The following is a 26267-nucleotide window of genomic DNA, read 5'->3' on the forward strand; positions in this document are numbered from 1 at the left end:
GTATTCCGTGGTCATTGGCAGTTGAGTAGTGGTTTTTGTTTTACTAGAAGTAATTGTAGAGCTTTCAGGGAAGGAGCTGGGGGGCTGTGTGCTCTCTGGGGCAGATGTGGCAGTTTGTGATGTGGTGGATTCATTCAATGTGGTTGCTGGTAATGCTGTGGAGACTGCTGTGCTCTCTGGAATAGTGGTTTCTGTACTGGGAGCAGTTGTCATGCTACTCTTTCCAGCAGTTCTCATGCTTTCTGGAGGAGAGGTAGCTGTTTTTGATGTGATGGATTCAGACATGGTGGTCTCTAGCAAAGGTGTGGAATATGCTGGCCTCTCCGAAGTGGAACCTGTACTTTCAGTACTAGCAGAAGTAATTGTGCTGCTCTTTTCTGAAATTGTTGTATATTCTGTTCTCTCCAGAGGAGAGGTGGATGTTTGCTCCAGGGTAGAAAGAAATCCGGAACTGGTTGTGGAGTGGTAGATGGCATACTACTTGATAAAGCAGTGGTAGATGACACACTACTTGATAAAGCAGAAGCGGTGGTCCTTTGCAAACTGGATGGTGTCAAGCTACTCTCTGAAAAAGGTGTAGAGGATACTGTGCTTTTTAGAGCTGGTGTTGTGGTTTTGGAAATAGAAGATGTTATTCTGCTCTTTCCTGATGCCGTAGAAGGCACTGTACTCATTGGAGAGCTGGCTGCTTCTGATGTGATGGATGCAGGTGTGGTGGTGGCCTCTGGAAGAGTAGCTGTGGTGGTTGAATGTTGAGCAATGGTTTTTGAAGACCTAGTAGTCTTTATAGAGCTGGAGGTCATTGTGCTCTGTGGGGGAGTAGTGGCTGTCACTGTTGTGGTGGTTTCCAATGTGGTGGTTTGTGGAGAAGTAGTTAAGTATTCCGTGGTCATTGGAAGTTGAGTAGTGGTTTTTGTTTTACTAGTACTAATTGTAGAGCTTTCAGGGAAGGAGCTGGGGGGCTGTGTGCTCTCTGGGGCAGATGTGGCAGTTTGTGATGTGCTGGATTCATTCAATGTGGTTGCTGGTAATGCTGTGGAGACTGCTGTGCTCTCTGGAATAGAACTTGTGGTTTCTGTACTGGGAGCAGTTGTCATCCTACTCTTTCCAGCAGTTGTCGTACTTTCTGGAGGAGAGGTAGCTGTTTCTGATGTGATGGATTCAGACATTGTGGTCTCTAGCAAAGGTGTGGAATATGCTGGCCTCTCCGAAGTGGAACTTGTACTTTCAGTACTAGCAGAAGTAAGTGTGCTGCTCTTTTCTGAAATTGTTGTATGTTCTGTTCTCTCCAGAGGAGAGGTGGATGTTTGCTCCGGGGTAGAAAGAAATCCGGAACTGGTTGTGGGAGTGGTAGATGGCATACTACTTGATAAAGCAGTGGTAGATGGCACACTACTTGATAAAGCAGAAGCGGTGGTCCTTTGCAAACTGGATGGTGTCATGCTACTCTCTGAAAAAGGTGTAGAGGATACTGTGCTTTTTAGAGCTGGCGTTGTGGTTTTGGAAATAGAAGATGTTATTCTGCTCTTTGCTGATGCCGTAGAAGGCACTGTACTCATTGGAGAGCTGGCTTCTTCTGATGTGATGGATGCAGGTGTGGTGGTGGCCTCTGGAGGAGTAGCTGTGGTGATTGAATGTTGAGCAATGGTTTTTGAAGACCTAGTCGTCTTTATAGAGTTGGAGGTCACTGTGCTCTGTGGGGGAGTAGTGGCTGTCACTGTTGTGGTGGTTTCCAATGTGGTGGTTTGTGGAGAAGTAGTTAAGTATTCCGTGGACATTGGAAGTTGAGTAGTGGTTTTTGTTTTACTAGTACTAATTGTAGAGCTTTCAGGGAAGGGGCTGGGGGGTTGTGTGCTCTCTGGGGCAGATGTGGTAGTTTGTGATGTAGTGGATTCATTCAATGTGGTTGCTGGTAATGCTGTGGAGACTGCTGTGCTCTCTGGAATAGAACTTGTGGTTTCTGTACTGGGAGCAATTGTCATGCTACTCTTTCCAGTAGTTGTAGTGGTTTCTGGAGGAGAGGTAGCTCTTTCTGATGTGATGGATTCAGACATGGTGGTCTCTGGCAACGGTGTGGAGTATGCTGGCCTCTCCGAAGTGGAACCTGTACTTTCAGTACTAGCAGAAGTAATTGTGCTGCTCTTTTCTGAAATTGTTGTATATTCTGTTCTCTCCAGAGGAGAGGTGGATGTTTGCTCCGGAGTAGAAAGAAATCCGGAACTGGTTGTGGAAGTGGTAGATGGTACACTACTTGATAAAGCAGAAGCGGTGGTCCTTGGCAAACTGGATGGCGTCATCCTACTCTCTGAAAAAGGTGTAGAGGATACTGTGCTTTTTAGAGCTGGCGTTGTGGTTTTGGAAATAGAAGATGTTATTCTGCTCTTTGCTGATGCCGTAGAAGGCACTGTACTCATTGGAGAGCTGGCTGCTTCTGATGTGATGGATGCAGGTGTGGTGGTGGCCTCTGGAGGAGTAGCTGTGGTGGTTGAATGTTGAGCAATGGTTTTTGAAGACCTAGTAGTCTTTATAGAGCTGGAGGTCACTGTGCTCTGTGGGGGAGTAGTGGCTGTCACTGTTGTGGTGGTTTCCAATGTGGTGGTTTGTGGAGAAGTAGTTAAGTATTCCGTGGTCATTGGAAGTTGAGTAGTGGTTTTTGTTTTACTAGTATTAATTGTAGAGCTTTCAGGGAAGGAGCTGGGGGGCTGTGTGCTCTCTGGGGCAGATGTGGCAGTTTGTGATGTGGTAGATTCATTCAATGTGGTTGATGGTAATGCTGTGGAGACTGCTGTGCTCTCTGGAATAGAACTTGTGGTTTCTGTACTGGGAGCAGTTGTCATCCTACTCTTTCCAGCAGTTGTAGTGCTTTCTGGAGGAGAAGTAGCTGTTTCTGATGTGATGGATTCAGACATGGTGGTCTCTGGCAACGGTGTGGAATATGCTGACCTCTCCAATGTGGAACCTGTACTTTCAGTACTAGCAGAAGTAATTGTGCTGCTCTTTTCTGAAATTGTTGTATGTTCTGTTCTCTCCAGAGGAGAGGTGGATGTTTGCTCCGGGGTAGAAAGAAATCCGGAACTGGTTGTGGGAGTGGTAGATGGCATACTACTTGATAAAGCAGAAGCGGTGGTCCTTGGCAAATTGGATGGTGTCATACTACTCTCTGAAAAAGATGTAGAGGATACTGTGCTTTTTAGAGCTGGCGTTGTGGTTTTGGAAATAGAAGATGTTATTCTGCTCTTTGCTGATGCCGTAGAAGGCACTGTACTCATTGGAGAGCTGGCTGCTTCTGATGTGATGGATGCAGGTGTGGTGGTGGCCTCTGGAGGAGTAGCTGTGGTGGTTGAATGTTGAGCAATGGTTTTTGAAGACCTAGTAGTCTTTATAGAGCTGGAGGTCACTGTGCTCTGTGGGGGAGTAGTGGCTGTCACTGTTGTGGTGGTTTCCAATGTGGTGGTTTGTGGAGAAGTAGTTAAGTATTCCGTGGTCATTGGAAGTTGAGTAGTGGTTTTTGTTTTACTAGTACTAATTGTAGAGCTTTCAGGGAAGGAGCTGGGGGGCTGTCTGCTCTCTGGGGCAGATGTGGCAGTTTGTGATGTGGTGGATTCATTCAATGTGGTTGCTGGTAATGCCGTGGAGACTGCTGTGCTCTCTGGAATAGAACTTGTGGTTTCTGTACTGGGAGCAGTTGTCATCCTACTCTTTCCAGCAGTTGTCGTGCTTTCTGGAGGAGAGGTAGCTGTTTCTGATGTGATGGATTCAGACATGGTGGTCTCTAGCAAAGGTGTGGAATATGCTGGCCTCTCCGAAGTGGAACCTGTACTTTCAGTACTAGCAGAAGTAATTGTGCTGCTCTTTTCTGAAATTGTTGTATGTTCTGTTCTCTCCAGAGGAGAGGTGGATGTTTGCTCCGGGGTAGAAAGAAATCCGGAACTGGTTGTGGGAGTGGTAGATGGCACATTACTTGATAAAGCAGAAGCGGTGGTCCTTGGCAAACTGGATGGCGTCATGCTACTCTCTGAAAAATGTGTAGAGGATACTGTGCTTTTTAGAGCTGGCGTTGTGGTTTTGGAAATAGAAGATGTTATTCTGCTCTTTGCTGATGCCGTAGAAGGCACTGTACTCATTGGAGAGCTGGCTGCTTCTGATGTGATGGATGCAGGTGTGGTGGTGGCCTCTGGAGGAGTAGCTGTGGTGGTTGAATGTTGAGCAATGGTTTTTGAAGACCTAGTAGTCTTTATAGAGCTGGAGGTCACTGTGCTCTGTGGGGGAGTAGTGGCTGTCACTGCTGTGGTGGTTTCCAATGTGGTGGTTTGTGGAGAAGTAGTTAAGTATTCCGTGGACATTGGAAGTTGAGTAGTGGTTTTTGTTTTACTAGTACTAATTGTAGAGCTTTCAGGGAAGGAGCTGGGGGGCTGTGTGCTCTCTGGGGCAGATGTGGCAGTTTGTGATGTGGTGGATTCATTCAATGTGGTTGCTGGTAATGCCGTGGAGACTGCTGTGCTCTCTGGAATAGAACTTGTGGTTTCTGTACTGGGAGCAGTTGTCATCCTACTCTTTCCAGCAGTTGTCGTGCTTTCTGGAGGAGAGGTAGCTGTTTCTGATGTGATGGATTCAGACATGGTGGTCTCTAGCAAAGGTGTGGAATATGCTGGCCTCTCCGAAGTGGAACCTGTACTTTCAGTACTAGCAGAAGTAATTGTGCTGCTCTTTTCTGAAATTGTTGTATGTTCTGTTCTCTCCAGAGGAGAGGTGGATGTTTGCTCCAGGGTAGAAAGAAATCCGGAACTGGTTGTGGGAGTGGTAGATGGCATACTACTTGATAAAGCAGTGGTAGATGGCACACTACTTGATAAAGCAGAAGCGGTGGTCCTTTGCAAACTGGATGGTGTCAAGCTACTCTCTGAAAAAGGTGTAGAGGATACTGTGCTTTTTAGAGCTGGCGTTGTGGTTTTGGAAATAGAAGATGTTATTCTGCTCTTTCCTGATGCCGTAGAAGGCACTGTACTCATTGGAGAGCTGGCTGCTTCTGATGTGATGGATGCAGGTGTGGTGGTGGCCTCTGGAAGAGTAGCTGTGGTGGTTGAATGTTGAGCAATGGTTTTTGAAGACCTAGTAGTCTTTATAGAGCTGGAGGTCATTGTGCTCTGTGGGGGAGTAGTGGCTGTCACTGTTGTGGTGGTTTCCAATGTGGTGGTTTGTGGAGAAGTAGTTAAGTATTCCGTGGTCATTGGAAGTTGAGTAGTGGTTTTTGTTTTACTAGTACTAATTGTAGAGCTTTCAGGGAAGGAGCTGGGGGGCTGTGTGCTCTCTGGGGCAGATGTGGCAGTTTGTGATGTGCTGGATTCATTCAATGTGGTTGCTGGTAATGCTGTGGAGACTGCTGTGCTCTCTGGAATAGAACTTGTGGTTTCTGTACTGGGAGCAGTTGTCATCCTACTCTTTCCAGCAGTTGTCATGCTTTCTGGAGGAGAGGTAGCTGTTTCTGATGTGATGGATTCAGACATTGTGGTCTCTAGCAAAGGTGTGGAATATGCTGGCCTCTCCGAAGTGGAACTTGTACTTTCAGTACTAGCAGAAGTAATTGTGCTGCTCTTTTCTGAAATTGTTGTATGTTCTGTTCTCTCCAGAGGAGAGGTGGATGTTTGCTCCAGGGTAGAAAGAAATCCGGAACTGGTTGTGGGAGTGGTAGATGGCATACTACTTGATAAAGCAGTGGTAGATGGCACACTACTTGATAAAGCAGAAGCGGTGGTCCTTTGCAAACTGGATGGTGTCAAGCTACTCTCTGAAAAAGGTGTAGAGGATACTGTGCTTTTTAGAGCTGGCGTTGTGGTTTTGGAAATAGAAGATGTTATTCTGCTCTTTCCTGATGCCGTAGAAGGCACTGTACTCATTGGAGAGCTGGCTGCTTCTGATGTGATGGATGCAGGTGTGGTGATGGCCTCTGGAAGAGTAGCTGTGGTGGTTGAATGTTGAGCAATGGTTTTTGAAGACCTAGTAGTCTTTATAGAGCTGGAGGTCATTGTGCTCTGTGGGGGAGTAGTGGCTGTCACTGTTGTGGTGGTTTCCAATGTGGTGGTTTGTGGAGAAGTAGTTAAGTATTCCGTGGTCATTGGACGTTGAGTAGTGGTTTTTGTTTTACTAGTACTAATTGTAGAGCTTTCAGGGAAGGAGCTGGGGGGCTGTGTGCTCTCTGGGGCAGATGTGGCAGTTTGTGATGTGCTGGATTCATTCAATGTGGTTGCTGGTAATGCTGTGGAGACTGCTGTGCTCTCTGGAATAGAACTTGTGGTTTCTGTACTGGGAGCAGTTGTCATCCTACTCTTTCCAGCAGTTGTCATGCTTTCTGGAGGAGAGGTAGCTGTTTCTGTTGTGATGGATTCAGACATTGTGGTCTCTAGCAAAGGTGTGGAATATGCTGGCCTCTCCGAAGTGGAACTTGTACTTTCAGTACTAGCAGAAGTAATTGTGCTGCTCTTTTCTGAAATTGTTGTATGTTCTGTTCTCTCCAGAGGAGAGGTGGATGTTTGCTCCGGGGTAGAAAGAAATCCGGAACTGGTTGTGGGAGTGATAGATGGCATACTACTTGATAAAGCAGTGGTAGATGGCACACTACTTGATAAAGCAGAAGCGGTGGTCCTTTGCAAACTGGATGGTGTCATGCTACTCTCTGAAAAAGGTGTAGAGGATACTGTGCTTTTTAGAGCTGGCGTTGTGGTTTTGGAAATAGAAGATGTTATTCTGCTCTTTGCTGATGCCGTAGAAGGCACTGTACTCATTGGAGAGCTGGCTTCTTCTGATGTGATGGATGCAGGTGTGGTGGTGGCCTCTGGAGGAGTAGCTGTGGTGATTGAATGTTGAGCAATGGTTTTTGAAGACCTAGTCGTCTTTATAGAGTTGGAGGTCACTGTGCTCTGTGGGGGAGTAGTGGCTGTCACTGTTGTGGTGGTTTCCAATGTGGTGGTTTGTGGAGAAGTAGTTAAGTATTCCGTGGACATTGGAAGTTGAGTAGTGGTTTTTGTTTTACTAGTACTAATTGTAGAGCTTTCAGGGAAGGGGCTGGGGGGTTGTGTGCTCTCTGGGGCAGATGTGGTAGTTTGTGATGTAGTGGATTCATTCAATGTGGTTGCTGGTAATGCTGTGGAGACTGCTGTGCTCTCTGGAATAGAACTTGTGGTTTCTGTACTGGGAGCAATTGTCATGCTACTCTTTCCAGTAGTTGTAGTGGTTTCTGGAGGAGAGGTAGCTCTTTCTGATGTGATGGATTCAGACATGGTGGTCTCTGGCAACGGTGTGGAGTATGCTGGCCTCTCCGAAGTGGAACCTGTACTTTCAGTACTAGCAGAAGTAATTGTGCTGCTCTTTTCTGAAATTGTTGTATATTCTGTTCTCTCCAGAGGAGAGGTGGATGTTTGCTCCGGAGTAGAAAGAAATCCGGAACTGGTTGTGGAAGTGGTAGATGGTACACTACTTGATAAAGCAGAAGCGGTGGTCCTTGGCAAACTGGATGGCGTCATTCTACTCTCTGAAAAAGGTGTAGAGGATACTGTGCTTTTTAGAGCTGGCGTTGTGGTTTTGGAAATAGAAGATGTTATTCTGCTCTTTGCTGATGCCGTAGAAGGCACTGTACTCATTGGAGAGCTGGCTGCTTCTGATGTGATGGATGCAGGTGTGGTGGTGGCCTCTGGAGGAGTAGCTGTGGTGGTTGAATGTTGAGCAATGGTTTTTGAAGACCTAGTAGTCTTTATAGAGCTGGAGGTCACTGTGCTCTGTGGGGGAGTAGTGGCTGTCACTGTTGTGGTGGTTTCCAATGTGGTGGTTTGTGGAGAAGTAGTTAAGTATTCCGTGGTCATTGGAAGTTGAGTAGTGGTTTTTGTTTTACTAGTATTAATTGTAGAGCTTTCAGGGAAGGAGCTGGGGGGCTGTGTGCTCTCTGGGGCAGATGTGGCAGTTTGTGATGTGGTAGATTCATTCAATGTGGTTGATGGTAATGCTGTGGAGACTGCTGTGCTCTCTGGAATAGAACTTGTGGTTTCTGTACTGGGAGCAGTTGTCATCCTACTCTTTCCAGCAGTTGTAGTGCTTTCTGGAGGAGAAGTAGCTGTTTCTGATGTGATGGATTCAGACATGGTGGTCTCTGGCAACGGTGTGGAATATGCTGACCTCTCCAATGTGGAACCTGTACTTTCAGTACTAGCAGAAGTAATTGTGCTGCTCTTTTCTGAAATTGTTGTATGTTCTGTTCTCTCCAGAGGAGAGGTGGATGTTTGCTCGGGGGTAGAAAGATGTCCGGAACTGGTTGTGGGAGTGGTAGATGGCATACTACTTGATAAAGCAGTGGTAGATGGCACACTACTTGATAAAGCAGAAGCGGTGGTCCTTGGCAAATTGGATTGCGTCATGCTACTCTCTGAAAAAGATGTAGAGGATACTGTGCTCTTTAGAGCTGGTGTTGTGGTTTTGGAAATAGAAGATGTTATTCTGCTCTTTAGTGATGCTGTAGAAGAAACTGTACTCATTGGTGAGCTGGCTGCTTCTGATGTGATGGATGCAGGTGTGGTGGTTGCCTCTGGAGGAGTAGCTGTGGTGATTGAATGTTGAGCAATGTTTTTTGAAGATCTAGTAGTCTTTCTAATGCTGGAGGTCACAGTACTCTGTGGAGGAGAAGTGGCTGTCACTGTTGTGGTTGTTTCCAATGTGGTGGTTTGTGGAGAAGTAGTTAAGTATTCCGTGGTCATTGGAAGTTGAGTAGTGGTTTTTGTTTTACTAGTACTAATTGTAGAGCTTTCAGGGAAGGAGCTGGGGGGCTGTGTGCTCTCTGGGGCAGATGTGGCAGTTTGTGATGTGGTAGATTCATTCAATGTGGTTGCTGGTAATGCTGTGGAGACTGCTGTGCTCTCTGGAATAGAACTTGTGGTTTCTGTACTGGGAGCAGTTGTTATGCTACTCGTTCCAGCAGTTGTAGTGCTTTCTGGAGGAGAGGTAGCTGTTTCTGATGTGATGGATTCAGACATGGTGGTCTCTGGCAACGGTGTGGAATATGCTGGCCTCTCCGAAGTGGAACCTGTACTTTCAGTACTAGCAGAAGTAATTGTGCTGCTCTTTTCTGAATTTGTTGTATGTAGTGTTCTCTCCAGAGGAGAGGTGGATGTTTGTTCGGGGGTAGAAAGAAGTCCGGAACTGGTTGTGGGAGTGGTAGATGGCACACTACTTGATAAAGCAGAAGCGGTGGTCCTTGGCAAACTGGATTGCGTCATGCTACTCTCTGAAAAAGATGTAGAGGATACTGTGCTCTTTAGAGCTGGTGTTGTGGTTTTGGAAATAGAAGATGTTATTGTGCTCTTTAGTGATGCTGTAGAAAAAACTGTACTCATTGGTGAGCTGGCTGCTTCTGATGTGATGGATGCAGGTGTGGTGTTTGCCTCTGGAGGAGTAGCTGTGGTGATTGAATGTTGAGCAATGGTTTTTGAAGACCTAGTAGTCTTTGTAATGCTGGAGGTCACAGTACTCTGTGGGGGAGAAGTGGCTGTCACTGTTGTGGTGGTTTCCAATGTGGTGGTTTGTGGAGAAGTAGTTAAGTATTCCCTGGTTGTTGGAAGTTGAGTAGTGGTTTTTGTTGTACTAGTCCTAATTGTGGAGCTCTCAGGGAAGGAGCTGGGGAGCTGTGTGCTCTCTTGGGAAGATGTGGCAGTTTGTGATGTGGTGGATTCATTCAAGGTGTTCGCTGGGAATTCTGTGGAGACTGCTATGCTCTCTGGAAGAGAACCTGTAGTAGGAGCAGTCATCATGCTACTTTTTCCAGCAGTTGTAGTGCTTTCTGGAGGAGTGGTAGTTTCTGATGTGATGGATTCAGATATGGTGGTCTCTGGCAAAGGTGTGGAGTATGCTATGCTCTGTGGGGGAGAAGTGGCTGTTGCTTTTGTTGTGGTTTCTAACATGGTGGTTTCTGAACTAATAATAGCCATTGTAGAGCTGGCTTTTAAAGATGTGGACTGCGCTCTGCTCTTTATAGGAGATGTGTATACACTAGCTGTTGTCATATTCTCTTTTCCTGTAGTAGTGGAAGATGTTCCAGTTGGTGCTGAAAGGATATAAATAATTGGAGTTAAATTAAGGTGGTATGTAGGACAGAACAAAGGTTATAAACTGCAATTTGTTAATAGAACATAAGATATAGTAAAGTTTTCGTTCTTTTTGTTTGCATGAATGTTTCTTTACTTGTACAATTTGATGCCTTTTACCATGCAGGTCAGTTTCCTAAGTACCAAATTGCTTCCTTCATCAATTTGATTAAATATATTAATCTCCTCTGTATTTGTTTAGGGCATTTATCGGTCTTTCCCTGTCTTATTTTTCTTAGGTACTGATTTTCATGGGTTTAGGCAAAGATATTCAACTATACTTAAAATCGAATATGTTTATTTAGTGGTTGTATGTTTTACCTTTCATTCAAATAGCCTTCCTTCTTCCTATTTTTCACATAAAACTCTATTTGTTATGTTTGAGTAAGGGAGAAGGATTGGCCTAAATTCACCAGAAAGCTTCTTTGGCTGCAGAGGGTTAAGCATTGTACCACATTGTCTCTGAATTTCACCAAAGATGTTAGAAACTGAGAACTTCTGGGTGCAGTGATGTGGTCTATCATTAAGCTAAGGCCTTTTTGCTACAGATAGTCTTCATTTTATAACCTCAATTGGGACCAGTAATTCAATCATTAAGTGAAGCAGCCACTAAGTGAAACCCTGATGATCTTTAACCTTTCCTTGATTTATAGACCTGTGAAGATTGTAAATGCAAGGATTGCTTGCAAAATTACTTTTTCATCCCATCAAAACTACAAAGGGTCCTAAATAAGGCAGTTATTAAACAAGGATTATCCTTATAAAAGTCCTAAATAAAGGGCAAAACCCCACAATCACCTTACAATATATTCCTTCACTTCTTTGCTCAACAGAAAAGTACACCAGCATAAATTACATTGCCTGATGGCTGAGCCCAGTTCTTTCTTAGCAGTAGGGCTGGGAAGGGGTATTGCCCTTACAATTCTAATTCAGGACAAGATAAGGGCCTCAAATAGTGAATTCCTTTGAATATGTTTCCTTTCCCTCCCCTCTCAGCAACACTGGAATCGAATGACTTGGGGATGGGGTACTGGGATGGGAGATTCACCCACCTTTCAAATTGCCCAAGTATGTCCCTCCTGTTTCAACCAATACCTCCTCCCCACACTCACTAGCATGTCCATTGATTACTTTTGGATACAGGTGTTAGTCCTTCAAGGTTGGTCAGGTCAGGAAATTAGACTACTGGACTCTGCTTTATTGTTATTGGGTATACTGGCAAGTTTCCTCTGTCATTTCTTGTAACATGGCTTTACTTTAAATCTTTTTTAGGCTCTCTTCTTTCTCAGAGCTGAAATTTTGGGGGGGGGGGAATGATGTGCCTTTAAGTCGTTATTGATTTCTGGTGACCGCCTGGACCAGTTCCTGTAAGCTTCTTGGCACTACTGTATTTTCAGAAATGATTTGTCCTTGCCTTTTTCTTTCTAGGGCTAAGAGAGAGAGAGGCTGACCCAAACTCACCCAGCTACCTGCATGCCTAAGACAGGATTAGAACCCAGGATCCTGGCAATTGCTCCTAGCTTGTTGCCTTAACCACTACACCAATTTAGTTCTTGAGATTTCATTTAAAGTCTCTTTTATCAGTTAAAAGTTGTTGGTTTTGCCCTTGTTTTCTGCCTCCCTCTACACCAGATTCAGCATTCTTCCAAAAGAGTTCATAAATAACACATGTTTCAGGTCCCTTTGCCATATAACTGTGCTTGTGACCTGGGACAGAACTCTTGTAACCTTTATCCCTGCTCCCAATTATCTTACATAGATCAGACAAATACCAGTGCTGGCAGTGAATAGTCATGGCTAGCAGCATCTAGTAGTATTCTGTGGGTAGGTGAGATAATATCCCCCCCTCTGCCCCAATTAAAGCAAAAACAGAAATAAAACAAATCAATCTACAATGTAGACTCGTGCTCTCTCTAGTCTAGGGAGTGGGGAATACCACTTGTGTTTTCTTACAGAAAGGTCTACTATCCTTCCTTGTTTTTTTAAAAAACAGAGCTAGTATTCTTTGAAAGGCAAACTAATCTGGAAATGCCAGACTGGCATTTTCCAAAGCACAGGGTCAGGCATTACGCAGGTTGATGTCACTGTGGAAGCCAGGTGTTTGGTTTGTCCTGCAGTTGAAGCCAAAAGGGCCAGGGAGGGCAGTTGCCAGTGGCCTAGGAAAGATGACATGCCCACAACATCCTCACATGAGCAATAGGTGCTGCCCAGATTACCTAAATAGGTTATCACCAACTTTATCAATGAATCACTATAAATCATTCATATATTGAGAGTGGTGTTGGAAGAAGAGGAGAGACACTACTTTAAAACTGCTTCTAAAGATGAATTAATCTGCCTCTGCAGCAGGTGAAAATGAAATGCTAAGATGAAAACAATATTTGAGCTGCCCAGGGTCATTTGTGGAGATGGGCAGCTATAGAAATCAAACAACAAAGAAATAAAATGTCATGGAGACATAACCTTGTAAGATAATGAAGGGAGCATAGTTGTTCTATGGGAGAATGAGTCTTCGTTCACATTATTGGCTTGTCACTATTGGTGGCACACAACAATGTCTTTTCCAATCTGATGCATTGAATTCTACAATTAGTGGAAAAATAGTAGATAACCCTTTGACTGCTTACATGCCCTGTGAGCTATATCACTGAGATATAAGGGCTCTGGATAAAGATTTATTTCAACTTAAATGATTGCTCCAAACAGCCCACTGCTCTCTGTTCCAAGGTATGGATGCCAATCTATCTGCAGCTCCCCTAAGTGGTATCTGCTGAACTTCCATGTTACTTAGTTATAATTTAATTTAATAATTCGAGCATGACCATGAGATCAGCAGAGCTTGTAAGGTTTTGAAGATCTCACACAAGAACCCATGAGATAGCAAAGCAAAGTCTCGTTGTTACAAGAGATTATGTGAAAATTCAGCATTCTCACATGAAAGCATGGTGCAAATTGCAATGACATGAAAGTGGTGTAACGTATGCCAACATGCCACAATGCAAACCTAACCCTTTTGGGACACAAATGCCTAAGTCACAGAATTTGTTTGTATTTTCATGACCCATATTTTGTTTTGCCTCTTTTCTTCTCTCATGGATGCCTATATATGAGAAGAAAAACCTGGCAATCTCTCAAAATTCAGGGCATTTTTAAAAAGTTTATTCTTATTTTCGGTGAGATGCTTCCTAGTGTATAAAAAGTTACTTTCTCCGGCTTTGCAGGAAAGCAGAGAAGGGTGTGTTTCATCATGCATTGTTTGATTACTTAAAATTGGGATTTTCTGCCTGCCAAACCTGTCCTTACTCTGAGCCATAAAACCTACTCTAAACACAATATCTTGCATTCACGTTCTATGCTTAACCTGTTTTTTGCATTGTTTAATTTTCTGGTTTCACACACCCCTGAACCATAAATATTAAAGTGTCTAAGCTTACATGCCACGCTATACCATATACATGTACATATGCATACATATATACTGTACATACATACACACAGACACACATAAATACAAAATAGTACAGTATGGTTACGTTATGTGATATAAACAAAGCTGTATGGTACATTTATGTTAGGCTTGCTCCCATCTCATTGGGAGGTCGCCAATCTTCTTCAGACAGGGAGCCATACTTGGGCTTTTGACAGCGAAGTTTGAAAGAGCAAAATTGATATCCTTAAATGAGGAAAAGTTGCCCTGATTATGTGGGGAGGGTGATTAATGAGTGCCATCTAGCCACCTCACAGACGGACTACTGCAATGTACTATGAAGGGAGCTGCTATCTTAAAGACCAATGAGAAGCTAAACCTGGTCTAGAATGCATCAATGTGGGCACTTATGAGCAGGCTGTGATATGTCTATGTGTCATGCTGCCATTATTGATCAGTGAATCACTGCAGTTGTTGAATGAATCATTTGGTTGTTAAGAGAATCCAACGTCCCCCATTGATTTTGCTCGTCAGAAGCCAGCTGGGAAGATTGCAAATGGTAATCACGTGACCCTGGGACACTGCAGTCATTGTACTAAATGTGAAGTAGCAGAAATTTGATCATGTGACCGTGGGGATGCTGCAACAGTTGTAAGAGAACAATAAGTTCTTTTTTCAGTGCTGTTGCAACTTGGAATGGCTGCTAAACAAATCGTTGTTAGCCAAGAACTGCCTGTATAATAAGTCTGGGCATAGTTTGCTTAGGGCAGAAGCCATTAGACCACTGGATTAGCACAATTTAGAAAGGATTCTTGGATGAAATTTTCTTGGAGCCTAATTCAATCCTCAATCAGATATTTAACTGAATCTTCTTCTCCTGTATTGATGGCTTCCTTTTGTTTGATCACATTCTGTCCTATAATATTAGCTGCAGGATATGGAGATTATCCCTACAACAAAGTGTCACTTCTTTCTTAATCCTGCAGTATGGCAGTAAAAAAAAGGGAGGGGGGGTTTCATCCTGAATTCCCTTTTTCCCCCTTGGTAAAAAAAATCATTTCACTTCTGTCATCCAGAGATGGATGTCAGCTTTGGTTTCTCTCATTTTCCAAAAAGTTCTGTATAGATTGTGATGTGAAAAGGGACACTCCCATGGGACTATCCCATCAGCCAAAGCATTAGTAAATATATTCCAGTTTCTTTCATTAGCTATTTGCCTACGATCAGATCTGTTAAGTTAAAAAAATGTGCTTTTTTAAAAAAAACTTAATCAGTTCTGTGGTCTGAAAAAGTCTGAAAACCTGTTCTATAGGACTAGGCTGGAGATTAGGAAAAGAGACTGGAATTAAAGAAAAAAGCTATTCAATGGATAATGTTATTCACAAAATAGATTGGCCTGGTAGGTGGATCAGCTATTCAACTAAACATTTTTAAATGGAAGTTGGACTGCCCAATGTCAAAGATGCTGAAGATGTGAGATACCTGCATTCAGCAAGGAGAAGGAATATAAGGACTTCAAAATCTCTTCTGATGTTATCATTGACCTTGTGATGCCCTGGTTTGCATAAGATGCTAAAACACTGGTTGAGTTCCAATGGCGTATGATCAAAGATGATTAGGGGACTGGAGGTTAAAACATATAAAGAACGGTTGCTGAAACTGGGTACATTTCGTTTAATGAAAAGTAGGACTAGGAGTGACATGATAGCAGTGTTCGAAATCTAAGGGGCTGCCACAGAGGACAAAGGGGTCAACCTAGTCTCCAAAGCACCTGAAGGCAGGACAAGAAGCAATAGATGGGAACTAATCAATGAGAGAAACAACCTAGAACTAAGGAAAAATTTTCTGAGAGTTAAAACAATTAATCAATGGAACGACTTGCCTCCAGAGGTTGTGGGTGTTCTAACACTGGAAGTTTTAAAGAAGAGAATGGACAACCATTTGCCTGAAATGATATAGGGCAGTGGTGGCGAACCTATGGCACGGGTGTCAAAGGCGGCACTCGGAGCCCTCTCTGTGGGCACATGTGCTGTTGCCCCAGCCTTGCCTCCCCCTGCGACCCCCTCCTCTCCAGCAGCCCCCTGAAAGAGACTCGCCCTCAAGCGTGGCCCACACGGAGCAGCGCAGCCAAGGACATGGCAGCCAGGCAGCGTGGACAAGACTTTGCCTTCACACCCCATCATGCAGTTGATGCTGCAGGGCGCGGGCAGATGGCGTGGCTGCCATAGCACTGCTGTGCTGCCTGGGTGATCTGTGGTGGGCCCTGAAGGCAGTGAGTGGTCCTGTGGCAGGCAGGGCAGGGGATGGGGGGGCAGAACGGAGGAGGGCAGGGGGGTGGAGTGGGGTGGGGACAGTTTTGGGGCACTCGGTCTCTAAAAGGTTCACCTGCCTGAGCAGGGGTTGGGTTAGAAGACCTCCAAGGTCCCTTCCAATTCTGTTATTCTGCTGAGTGCTGAACCCCAAACTATTCAAGATCATTTTAACAGGCTAATATGTAGGATGAACCCAGCCAGTGAATTGGCTTTATGTGCAGGATTTTCTTAACAATAACTAAAGGACAGGCCTGTTCCTTTCTTCTAACCCTCAAGCCCTTTATGAAGCGATATGAAGACTTTGGCAAACTCTTTAAAAAGCTGTATGAACTGGGATGGTAGAGGGTATCTGGGATGGGTTTGTAGTTAGAAAGAATAGCAGAAAACAGTTTAACTTCTGGGACATAGGTTTGTGAATATACAGACATTTTTTGAGGGTATCCACAATATACGCTCAATATTTCAATTATACCTAATGACTAAAAGTTGGGTAGTTTGGCATTAGCTTGGTTTGGGGGTTTCCACAGAGTGTGTGTTAAAAATGTCAATACAACAGATTTGACTGCATCCCTTTATATGTGGCTGTGATGTCAACACATATTCAAAGGGGTGGTTTTCAACTGAGTGATTATGTCTGCCATCTTGACTTTTTCAACTCCACCTTTTTCCATCAGGAAAAATAGATGTCATAAATTATATTCAATCAACTGCAAGGACAAACATCATACAATGTTGGTAACAGGAAAGGAAATCGCTAGCAGTTTAGCCTAAAAGACCTAACTATGTGATATCTTAATTTTTGGAAACAAAATTAACCTTACAGCAACAAACCACAATATTTGTACAGACTCTGTGTTCCAGATCAGCAGTACAAATTGGCAAGAAGCCAATTCAAACAACACACACACGGACACACACACACACACACCTGTGTCTGTGTGTGTTTGTTTGTTTGCTTTATCTTGTTATCTCTTCCTGCTTCTTTAAGTTTTAAAACACACAACCATACCCCTTTTTTGTCCTGACCTTTTTCTCAAAAGAACATCCCATTATTATTTAGAATCATACAATCTTTTATGCTGGCTCTGGGTCAAGTGTTGGAAATCTACAGATTTAAATCCATGCTTTTCTCTTTCAGCCAAATCAGTTTGGATTATGAGCAATGGGTTTTGCTAAAAGAAGTATCTGTAAAATTCAGGCTGCTCTGACCTTCGAATTCCAAATGAGTATTTTGAATGAGCATTTTATGCTAGCAATGTACAAGAACTTGTTGAAACCAAATCATCAACACGTTGTAAGAATAAAATCAATTCAGAAATGAAAAAGAATGTGAAAGGATTCAATATGGCACTGGGAATGTAGTGGAAAACCAGAAAACTTTTAGAGGAAAACTAAAATTACATGAAGTTAGAAAGCAGATTTTAACATAGGATTGAGCTAATTTATATAATCAGAGAGTTTGAAAGCTGTACACAGACCTTGATCTTCTTTGCTATCCCTCACAAGGTAGGGACTGACATTCAGTGATACAATTTCCTGCCATTTTGAGGTGTGATAAGATGAGGTTTGAGACAGCAGGAAGAGGCACCACTTAAAACAGCATTTCCTAATATACCTTCTGGGCAGATAGTAGGGAAGGAGATACACATTTCACCACATTTCTTGAAGAAAGTAAGAAATTTTCCAATCATATCTCAGGATTGGTAATTCCATTAAATAATGACAAAAACGAGGTTGATTCTTCACTTCCTCCTCCTCCTTTACAAGTAAGTTAATTTAGTTCTCTCCCAAGATTTTGTCCAGTCTTGGAAGAGCTAATCTTACTGAATTAAACTGGAGATGATAGCTCAGGATTTAATCCAGTACAGATTTGAAGAATAATGACTAAACTTACACATTTCTACACAAACAGGAGTTCTTCCCTCCTTCACCCCCAAATTCCAAATATAGGAGAAAAATAGTCTCCACCTCCTCATTCTTCCTTCTCTGCATTGTTTGCATTGCTAGATTGGCTGGGTGTTATATAAAAGAAAACTTTGTGGCGCAATATGCATTTAATGACTTAAAAGTCTCCCTTAATCTCCTGTTCAGTGTTAACGGTTTGTGACTGTGTTAGAAGATGACAGATGGTATCACAAAAAAAGGTAAACTTGTGCCAAGGAAGTTTCTTCCTTTATAAAAACATATCTTGCTCCATTTTGACACTGACTCAGCCTAAAAGGCCGAGAAGAAAAAACATTTGCTCATACCGAAAGGGAGGAGAGAGGGGAAAGCATAAGCAGGAGTGTTGCAATTTGATGAATCAAAGAAAGTGTTTGATTTTTCACTTCCTTGCAATATTTAGGCCCTGAAGGTGAATGACATTTCCAAACAGACTGTTCAGTGTCAGCTCTGAAAATAGATCTGGTACATCCGTGAATCAGAACCACTGAACTATATTTTTCAAAGATCTTGGAGCACTGGGGAACTACCAGAGGACTGGAAAAGAGCTGATGTAGTTCCCATCTTCAAAAAAGGGGAAAAAATGGATCCAGGAAATTACAGATCTATCAGCCTGACCTCAATACCTGGGAAGATCCTGGAAAAGATAATCAAACAACTAATCAGCGAATACCTAGAGGCAAACAAAATCACTATTAAAAGCCAACATGGGTTTTTCAAAAACAGATCATGCCAGACAAACCTTATTGCATTCTTTGACCAAGTGACAAAATTAGTGGATCAGAGGAATGCTGTGGATATAATTTACTTGGACTTCAGTAAGGCATTTAATAAAGTAGATCACAACGTACTACTCAAAAAGATAGAAAAATGTGGGTTAGACAGCACAGTAACTGGCTGATCAGCCATACTCAACGTGTGGTCCTCAATGGAACTGCATCTACATGGAGGGAAGAGTGTAGTGGGGTGCCCCAGGGCTCTGTTCTGGGCCCAGTGCTCTTCAACATCTTCATCAATGATTTGAACAAGGGGATAGATGGGGAACTCATCAAATTTGCATATGACACCAAGCTGGCAGGAATAGCCAACACTCCAGAAGACTGGCTTAAGATACAAGAGGACCTGGACAGACTTGAACATGGGCGCTATCTAATAAAATGAAATTCAATGGTGAAAAAAGTAAGGTTCTACATTTAGGCAAGAAAAACCAAATGTACAGGTATAGTATAGGGGGTACCTTGCTCAATAGTAGTAACTGTAAGAGGGATCTCGGAGTCCTAGTGGACAATCACTTAAATATGAGCCAGCAGTGTGCTGAAACTGCCAAAAAAGCCAACACAATGCTGCGCTGCATTAACAGAAAGATAGAATCAAGATCACGTGAAGTATTAATACCACTTTACAATGCCTTGGTAAGGCCACACTTGGAATACTGCATCCAGTTTTGGTCGCCACAATGTAAAAAAGATGCTGAGACTCTACAAAAAATACAGAGAAGAGCAACAAAGATGATTAGGGGACTGGAGGCTAAAACATATAAGGAACGGTTGCTGGAATTGGGTATGTCTAGTTTAACAAAGAGAAGGACGAGGGGGGACATGATAGCAATGTTCCAATATCTCAGGGGCTGCCACAAAGAAGAGGGAGTCAAGCTATTTTCCAAAGCACCTGAAGGCAGGACAAGAAGCAATGGAAGGAAACTAATCAAGGAGAGAAGCAACCTAGAACTAAGGAGAAACTTCCTGACAGTTAGAACAATTAACCAATGGAACAACCTGTCTCCAGAAGTGGTGAATGCTCCAACACTGGAAGTTTTTAAGAAGAGACTGGATAGCCATTTGTCCGAAATGGTGTAGGGTTTCCTGCCTGAGCAGGGGGTTGGACTCGATGACCTCCAAGATCCCTTCCAACTTTATTATTATTATATTATTATATTAAAATGGCATCTCCAGAAGCAACATATTTTAAAGGAGGAAGACACTTGGAAGATGAAGCAGAACACATCGAGAATGTGACAGAAAAATTGTGGTGTAAAGTGTGGTGAGCTGGTGTGATGTAGGGATTAAGGACATGGAGTGGGGTTGGGGAGATTTGATTTGATTTGATTAAAGACAGACCTCAGGCATGGAAACTTTACTGGCTCACTTTGGGTCAGTCTATCTCTTTCAACCCAACTTACCTCAAAGGGTTGATTTTAAGGAGAAAAATTGAAGGAGAAAGAACTATGTGTCTTGTCTGAAGCCTCTGGGAGAAAGGCAAGGATCTTGGTTTGAATTAATCCAGTTTTTCTTTTCTATCATAGGGAATAAACAAATATTGGGAAGGAGAGGGAAGAAATTGCACCGACAAGTGGTAGCCCGATAGAAGTGGCCTGATCAGGTTTCATGTTTATTTTATTTATTGGTTTTATTTTACTTTTTAAAAGGTCCAGTGTCTGCTCACTCATACTGCACCATTTTCTTTGGAAGAAATATCAGCCAGCCCAACAGCGAAGTGACTTAGTCAATAAAGACAATATTATTAGAATATCTTTCACTAACGAAGGAGGAGGAAATAGAACCATGAAATCTTACAGGGTTTTTCAAAATGGTTTCCAAATTGAAACTATTTGGAAAAACATCAAATAAATCAGTGGGCCTGTTTATAGCTTGGCTGTGGGTTTCTGAAGGCCTGAGGTGGGCCACCTTATTACTGAAAGTTAAAGAGATTGGAAAAACTGAAAATGAAATTGTCAGTATAAAAATACATTTATATGCATCTATAGTAAGATCATACTGGGATTGTTTCATAGGCCAGGTCAAAAAGCAAACACTGTAGGAATTCCAGGAATGCTACTTTATTTAGAGTCACTGAGAATCAAGCCGCATACAAATTTAATGAATTATTTATTATTAGAGTAGGATAGAATAATAGAATCTTGAAAAACTGTCCATGTTTCTTTGTATCCCATTTTACACTAAACTACCTTTTTATGACTCTGTAATTCCTTAATTCAGGTAGAGTCGGAGTGATAGGATAGAGCTGAGCGTTTACTGGCCGGATGCCCTTCCTGATGCCATGTGGAGTTCTCAGCAGATTTTCTTTCTTTCTTTTTTTTTGAGGCCCAGGAGAAAAATATTTGCTGCTACCTAGGACTGAACACTCAACCTTCTGAGTGGGAGACAAATATCTTTACCATTAGGCTATCATACTGCTCATATGTATCCTGTCTTACACTAAACCAGGAGTGTCAAACTGCCGGCCCATGGGCCGGACGCATCACCAGGAAACCACGCTCACCCCATTGCCAGCAATGGGAAAAAAGCTCCGATACATTGTGCGACATCACGTGATGTCACGAGTTTGACATGTCTGCACTAAACCCTATCAAAGGTTATTTTTAGTTTCTTTCTCATGCTTCTTTGGGACTCTCTTCCTCAAGCCCCACCTCAAATTCCTGTCCTCTACATGTTTGCCGGTAATTCTTTTACATTCAAAAAGAATTGTACAATGGGAAAAGCTGCAGAAAAGAGCTACTTTTCTGGGGGAAGGGGAGAAGGAGAAGTTATTGTAGACCTACAAAGCAGCCCAATCAGATTGACCCCCGGTGGCTTTAGGAACTAAACGTGCTGTATGAAGAATTGTATGAAGAAAGCTTACAGATTACTTTTCCAAATTTAGCTTAGGGCAAAGCTGGATAAATGGAAACGTGTTAGATAATGTTAGAATAACAAATACATTAGATAAATGCAGGCATAGAACAACAAATGCAGACAGAGAGCGATTATTCCCTTTCATACAAAGAAGTTAGTCAACCATGGGAATTAAAAACAGAGTGTTTCATGATGACGAAAAAAAGGTATCTTATGTAATACATCCTTAAGCTACAGAATTCATTCATTATTATCAGTTAGGGAAAATGGTCATCAACGTAGGGGGTTTCAAAGAGGATAGGATCACAGAAGATCAGAATAAAGGGCCCTAGTCTTGAAAATTGTAAACTTCTCCCTGAATCACAGGTAGCTTTCCTTAGAGGTTGACCCATGAGGAGGAAGAAGAATGATCTTGTCTTCTTCTCTGCATTTATGAGCTTTCCAAATGTACCTGGTTTCTATTAGAGAACAAATGAAGACACTTTTTATGAACAAGAAGCATACCACATTATTTAACTGGACCAGTGGATTCTGCCACTAGCAATCCTATCACACCTTCCTCACACCTTCTAAAACAGGGTGGAGAAGTCCTACCCTGTTGCTTGTGACAAGATCTGGAATCTACCCCAGCCAGGCAAGGCCCACGTCAGGTGTGTGGTGCCAGCCAGCAAAAAAAACCAGCTTTATTCCCTGTTTTATTAATTCAAAGAGAATGGGAGTGGTACATGTGCACCCACACCCATAGCATGATGCCATGCCGTGAATTCAGAGCAATGTATTTTAGGGAACTCCAACACAGGAACCAGTGTTTTGTGGAATCAGCTCACGGGTCCATATAATACAGAGGAACCTCATTCTAATTCCATATAAACACTTGGCCTAAATTCAGAGATTTGATCAGGAGAGAACATGGCTTTTTGCAGAAATGTGGTTGTCCACTTCGATCTAATGTTATCTTCAGTTCCTGTCGCCAACCTAGTGCCTCTGAAAAAGTTCTCGGGCTAATGAGTCCAGAACAGCAGGCATAGCAACTGGCTGGGAATCTTAGGAGGAGCACTTGCCATATATATATATATATATGAAAAGTGTAGTTTAGTGTAAAAGAAAAGAAAGAAGATTTCTTTCTCCCATATTTGGGCTGACAGGGTGCACATTCAAGGTAATATATATATATATATATATATATATATATATTCAAAAGAGCACCAGAAGGTAAAACAATTAAATGTTTAATAAATAAATAACCTAGCTTTCGATGGCTATATTGCTGCCATCATCGTCAGGGTGTTAAAAGCCAGAGGGTGGGGGAGCTCGTTTATAAGCACAAACGCGCCTGCACACGGCTCATAGACCTCGTTATGGGGCCAGGTCGATTGATCCTTTCATCACTCATGTCAGAAGTATTTCTGAGTTCTAAGTTCTTGCAGCTGATTACTTCTCTGTTGCGTGCGGCTCCTAGGCTGGGAGGCGAGCATTCCATGTCACTACGCACTAGAGTAACATGTGTAACTGCAGACCAATCCTGCGAAGAAATCCCAGATCTGGCTATCTTCCTCCCCCGTGTCTGATGTGTCACTCTCAGGGGGCATGCTACCCCATGCGTGCTCCCATCTTCCCCTATAGCCCCCAACCCGCCGCCCTTCCGTGCGTGGGATGCACAGCAGTTCGTTGCGATCTCCGTTCCTGTTAGTTGGCGTCCGATTCAACTCTCCCTTCGGAGGAAATTCCAACTGCGGTCTTCGCGCATGCACCCTCACGTTTCCACCGTAATACTTGGGAACGCGTGATGGGACCCTTAATGGGGCGGTTGCAGTCAGTAGGTCGGACGCAATATCGAGGAGAGGGAGGGGGAAGGGGAGGAGTGTTCGGGGCATCCAGGGCACTAGGGGGTGGGTTGCTATTGTCAATGAATTCTTCATTCATCAATGGGTGCGCACAGGAATTGCTAATAGCAATTGAATATGTATACACCCAGGAGACTACGTTCCTCAATTTTTATGTTAATTATATATATATATATATATATATATATATATATATATATATATATACACACACACACACACACACACACACACATACACACACACACATACATACCGTAAATGCCGGCGTACAAGGTGACCCGGCGTATAAGACGACCCCTGTCTTTATAGCCGGGCCGCATTCCTAGAACGTCGTCTTATACGCCGGAAACTACCAGTATTTCTGGCGTATAAGACGACTCGGCGTATAAGACGACCCCCGTCTTTGGTGCCGATTTCAGCGCTCTCGGAAGTCGTCTTAAACGCCGGCATTTACGGTATATTTGTTAAATGAGTTGCACCCAGTTTTATGACCTTCTCCGCTGCAATCATTAAGTGAATCAATGTGGTTAAGTGAATCACATAGTTATTAAGCAAATCTGGCTTCCCCCACTGATTTTGCTTGATTCTGCTTTTCAGAAATCAGATAAGGTCACAAATGATGGTCACTGCAACCATCATAAATACATGCCAGTTGCCAAGCACCCAAATTTTGATAATGTGACTCCGGGGGGGAGGGGTGTAACGCGACAGTCATAAATCACTTTTTCAGAGTCATTGTAATTTTGAATGATCACTAAATGAATGGTCGTAAGTCAAGGACTATCTTTACAACAGCATAATTTCCTGCTGATTTTTTCCATAGGTAAAAAAGCAGCATGTTAAGCTCTTTAACAGGCTTTATACATTAAATTATGATACAGACTTGTAACCTCACCCATCTCCAAAACATAAATGTGCTCCAAATTGCACCCTACTGACTTAAAAAATGCCCTCAAGTCACTACAACCTTCAGCTCCCGAAAACCTGCTTTTCTTTCTTTCTTTCTTTTTTAATAGTGCACTGTTCACCTTTTAAAAGGAAGTTGACCACAGTGAGTTATTCCCCAGGTTTATGGCAACATCTACTGCATAATTTGGGCCCCTAGACTAGAGCTGTATCCAGATCCAGAAGACCTTGGTTGTGGTCTCCAAAGGCCTCCAGAAAGATAACTGAATCTTTATGGGAACAGGAAGTGGAAACAACTAAATAAATAGGCTATATAATAATTATGAAATAAATTAACACAATTATTAAATCAGTTGTTTATTTAAATAGTAAACAGATTAGTTAATTGTGCCATTCTTAAATAAGTTGCTGGAATAGAGTAATCTTAGCTACTTTTAATTTCAGTTAGCTTAAAGGTGAATGAAATGGAATGAAATCCAGATTACCTTTAATATAGTAAGTTTGGGATTGCCAGCTCCAGGCGTATCACTCTGTAGTAAAAAACTGTCCATCCAGAAACTTAACTCTGCATTGACTAAGTAAGGCAATGCTTCTCAACTTAGGCAACTTTTAAGATGTGTGGACTTCAACTTCCAGAATTTCCCTGACTAGAGAATTCTGGGAGTTGGAGTCCACACATTTTAAAGTTGCTAAGGTTGAGAAACACTAGAACAGGGGTGGGCAACCTTGGCTCTTTTATGACTCGTGGACTTCAACTCCCAGAATTCCTGAGCCAGCATGGCTCAGCTTGGAAACCTCTCCCTTTCCCCTCAGCATGGCTGGCTCAGGAATTCTGGGAGTTGAAGTCCACGAGTCATAAAAGAGCCAAGGTTGCCTACCCCTGCACTAGAATAAGGGAACGTGGAATGTAGAATCACTTCCTTTTTTTGCCTTAAGCCCCTGGGGATAAATTTCACAGTTATAAGAAATGGGGCAGAAATGTCTCATTCTCCCTTTGCAACATCATCCTGTAGAGCTTGCCAGCAAAAGTATAGTTGTGGAATTTGCAGCTACAAGGTGTGGTGGTCAAGGGATCAGGTAAATTCTTTTACGGTAATCAAACAAGTGTGTTAGTCATGGAGCTTCATCTTTGTAATCTGCCTGTGAAATTCTTACCTGGCTGACTGTCACCCAACAGGGGAGGACCCATATGTGTGTGCATGTGTTGAAAAGTCAAGATAGCAATTGTTTACCACACAATCACAGCCCCATCCCTGTTTCTTATATGTGGTATGTGAAATACTCTCTGTATAAAAATGGGGCAGGGTGTCAGTCGCATAGTTGTGGCCACCATCTTGATTGTTTTGAAGACACCTCCCCAGGGTTGCCTGTGTTGATCCAAACAGAAATTTTGAATAAAAAGGATAGGCCTCTTTGATTTACAAATCTGTATATTTTTTTTTTTTAGAAAGCAGAATGAAGATGCCTGTCACTCAATATACTGGCTTTCAAAATAGGCATCATTCAACACATTTTGTCTTAAAACATCTGCTTTTGCTAAATAGATTGGATACTTTTTTAGAGACCAAATTAAGAGCTACCTAATAAAAATGCAAACTTAAGAATTCTCAAATAGAAAAGTTCTGTTTTGATTTATTGGATAAATGGACTCTTGGCCAGTCCATATATCTCTATTTTCCATATTTTATGCTAGCAAATTGGAAATCAAAGATTTGGAATATCTTTTTTAAAAAATCTTTTCCTGGGTAGGCCCAAAACAGGCCAGATGCAGCATTGCAATGCAAATCCTCCATCCTTTTTATTCATAGTCAAAACAAATGGAGCTTGTATTGAAATACTTTTTTTTAACCTTCCAGCCTGTTAGAACACACACACACACACACACACACATACACACATACAGAGAGAGAGAGAGAGAGAGAGAGAGAGAGAGAGAGAGAGAGAGAGAGAGAAGAGAGAGAGTAAGGGGGGCTGGGTTCACTTCTGGTACACTTACACCGTTCTTATTCATGAAGGCTAATTTTCAATATATTCAAAATGAAAAATGTAACACATTCTACACAGGTGTCTCAAAGGTGCTT

General features: G+C 42.7%; 2 protein-coding genes across 3 annotated transcripts in view; both read right to left on the reverse strand.

The window, feature by feature from the left end:
• LOC120303469 (mucin-17-like) overlaps window positions 1-6567 on the reverse strand; it is a 60280-nt gene extending 53713 nt beyond the window's left edge. Inside the window, exon 1 of one of the 2 annotated variants that reach the window (XM_039333033.1) lies at window positions 2162-6567. In XM_039333033.1, the coding sequence (XP_039188967.1) occupies window positions 2162-6389 (4228 nt within the window). In that variant the 5' untranslated portion in view covers window positions 6390-6567. Of the gene's footprint in view, window positions 1-1737 lie in introns of both variants that reach the window. The other variant, XM_039333034.1, reaches the window with a different exon arrangement.
• The window catches only part of LOC120303454 (mucin-2-like), a 29767-nt gene continuing 9953 nt past the window's right edge, over window positions 6454-26267 (reverse strand). The window contains exons 3-4 of the mRNA XM_039333004.1: window positions 6557-10081; window positions 6454-6506 (exon numbers count right to left, since the gene is read on the reverse strand). Coding sequence (XP_039188938.1) covers window positions 6454-6506; window positions 6557-10081 — 3578 coding nt within the window. The remainder of the gene's footprint in view (window positions 6507-6556; window positions 10082-26267) is intronic.

The sequence above is a fragment of the Crotalus tigris genome, unplaced genomic scaffold, assembly GCF_016545835.1.
Source record: "Crotalus tigris isolate CLP2741 ecotype Arizona unplaced genomic scaffold, ASM1654583v1 scf7180000024471.848039, whole genome shotgun sequence".
NCBI classification, from domain to species: Eukaryota; Metazoa; Chordata; class Lepidosauria; order Squamata; family Viperidae; genus Crotalus; species Crotalus tigris.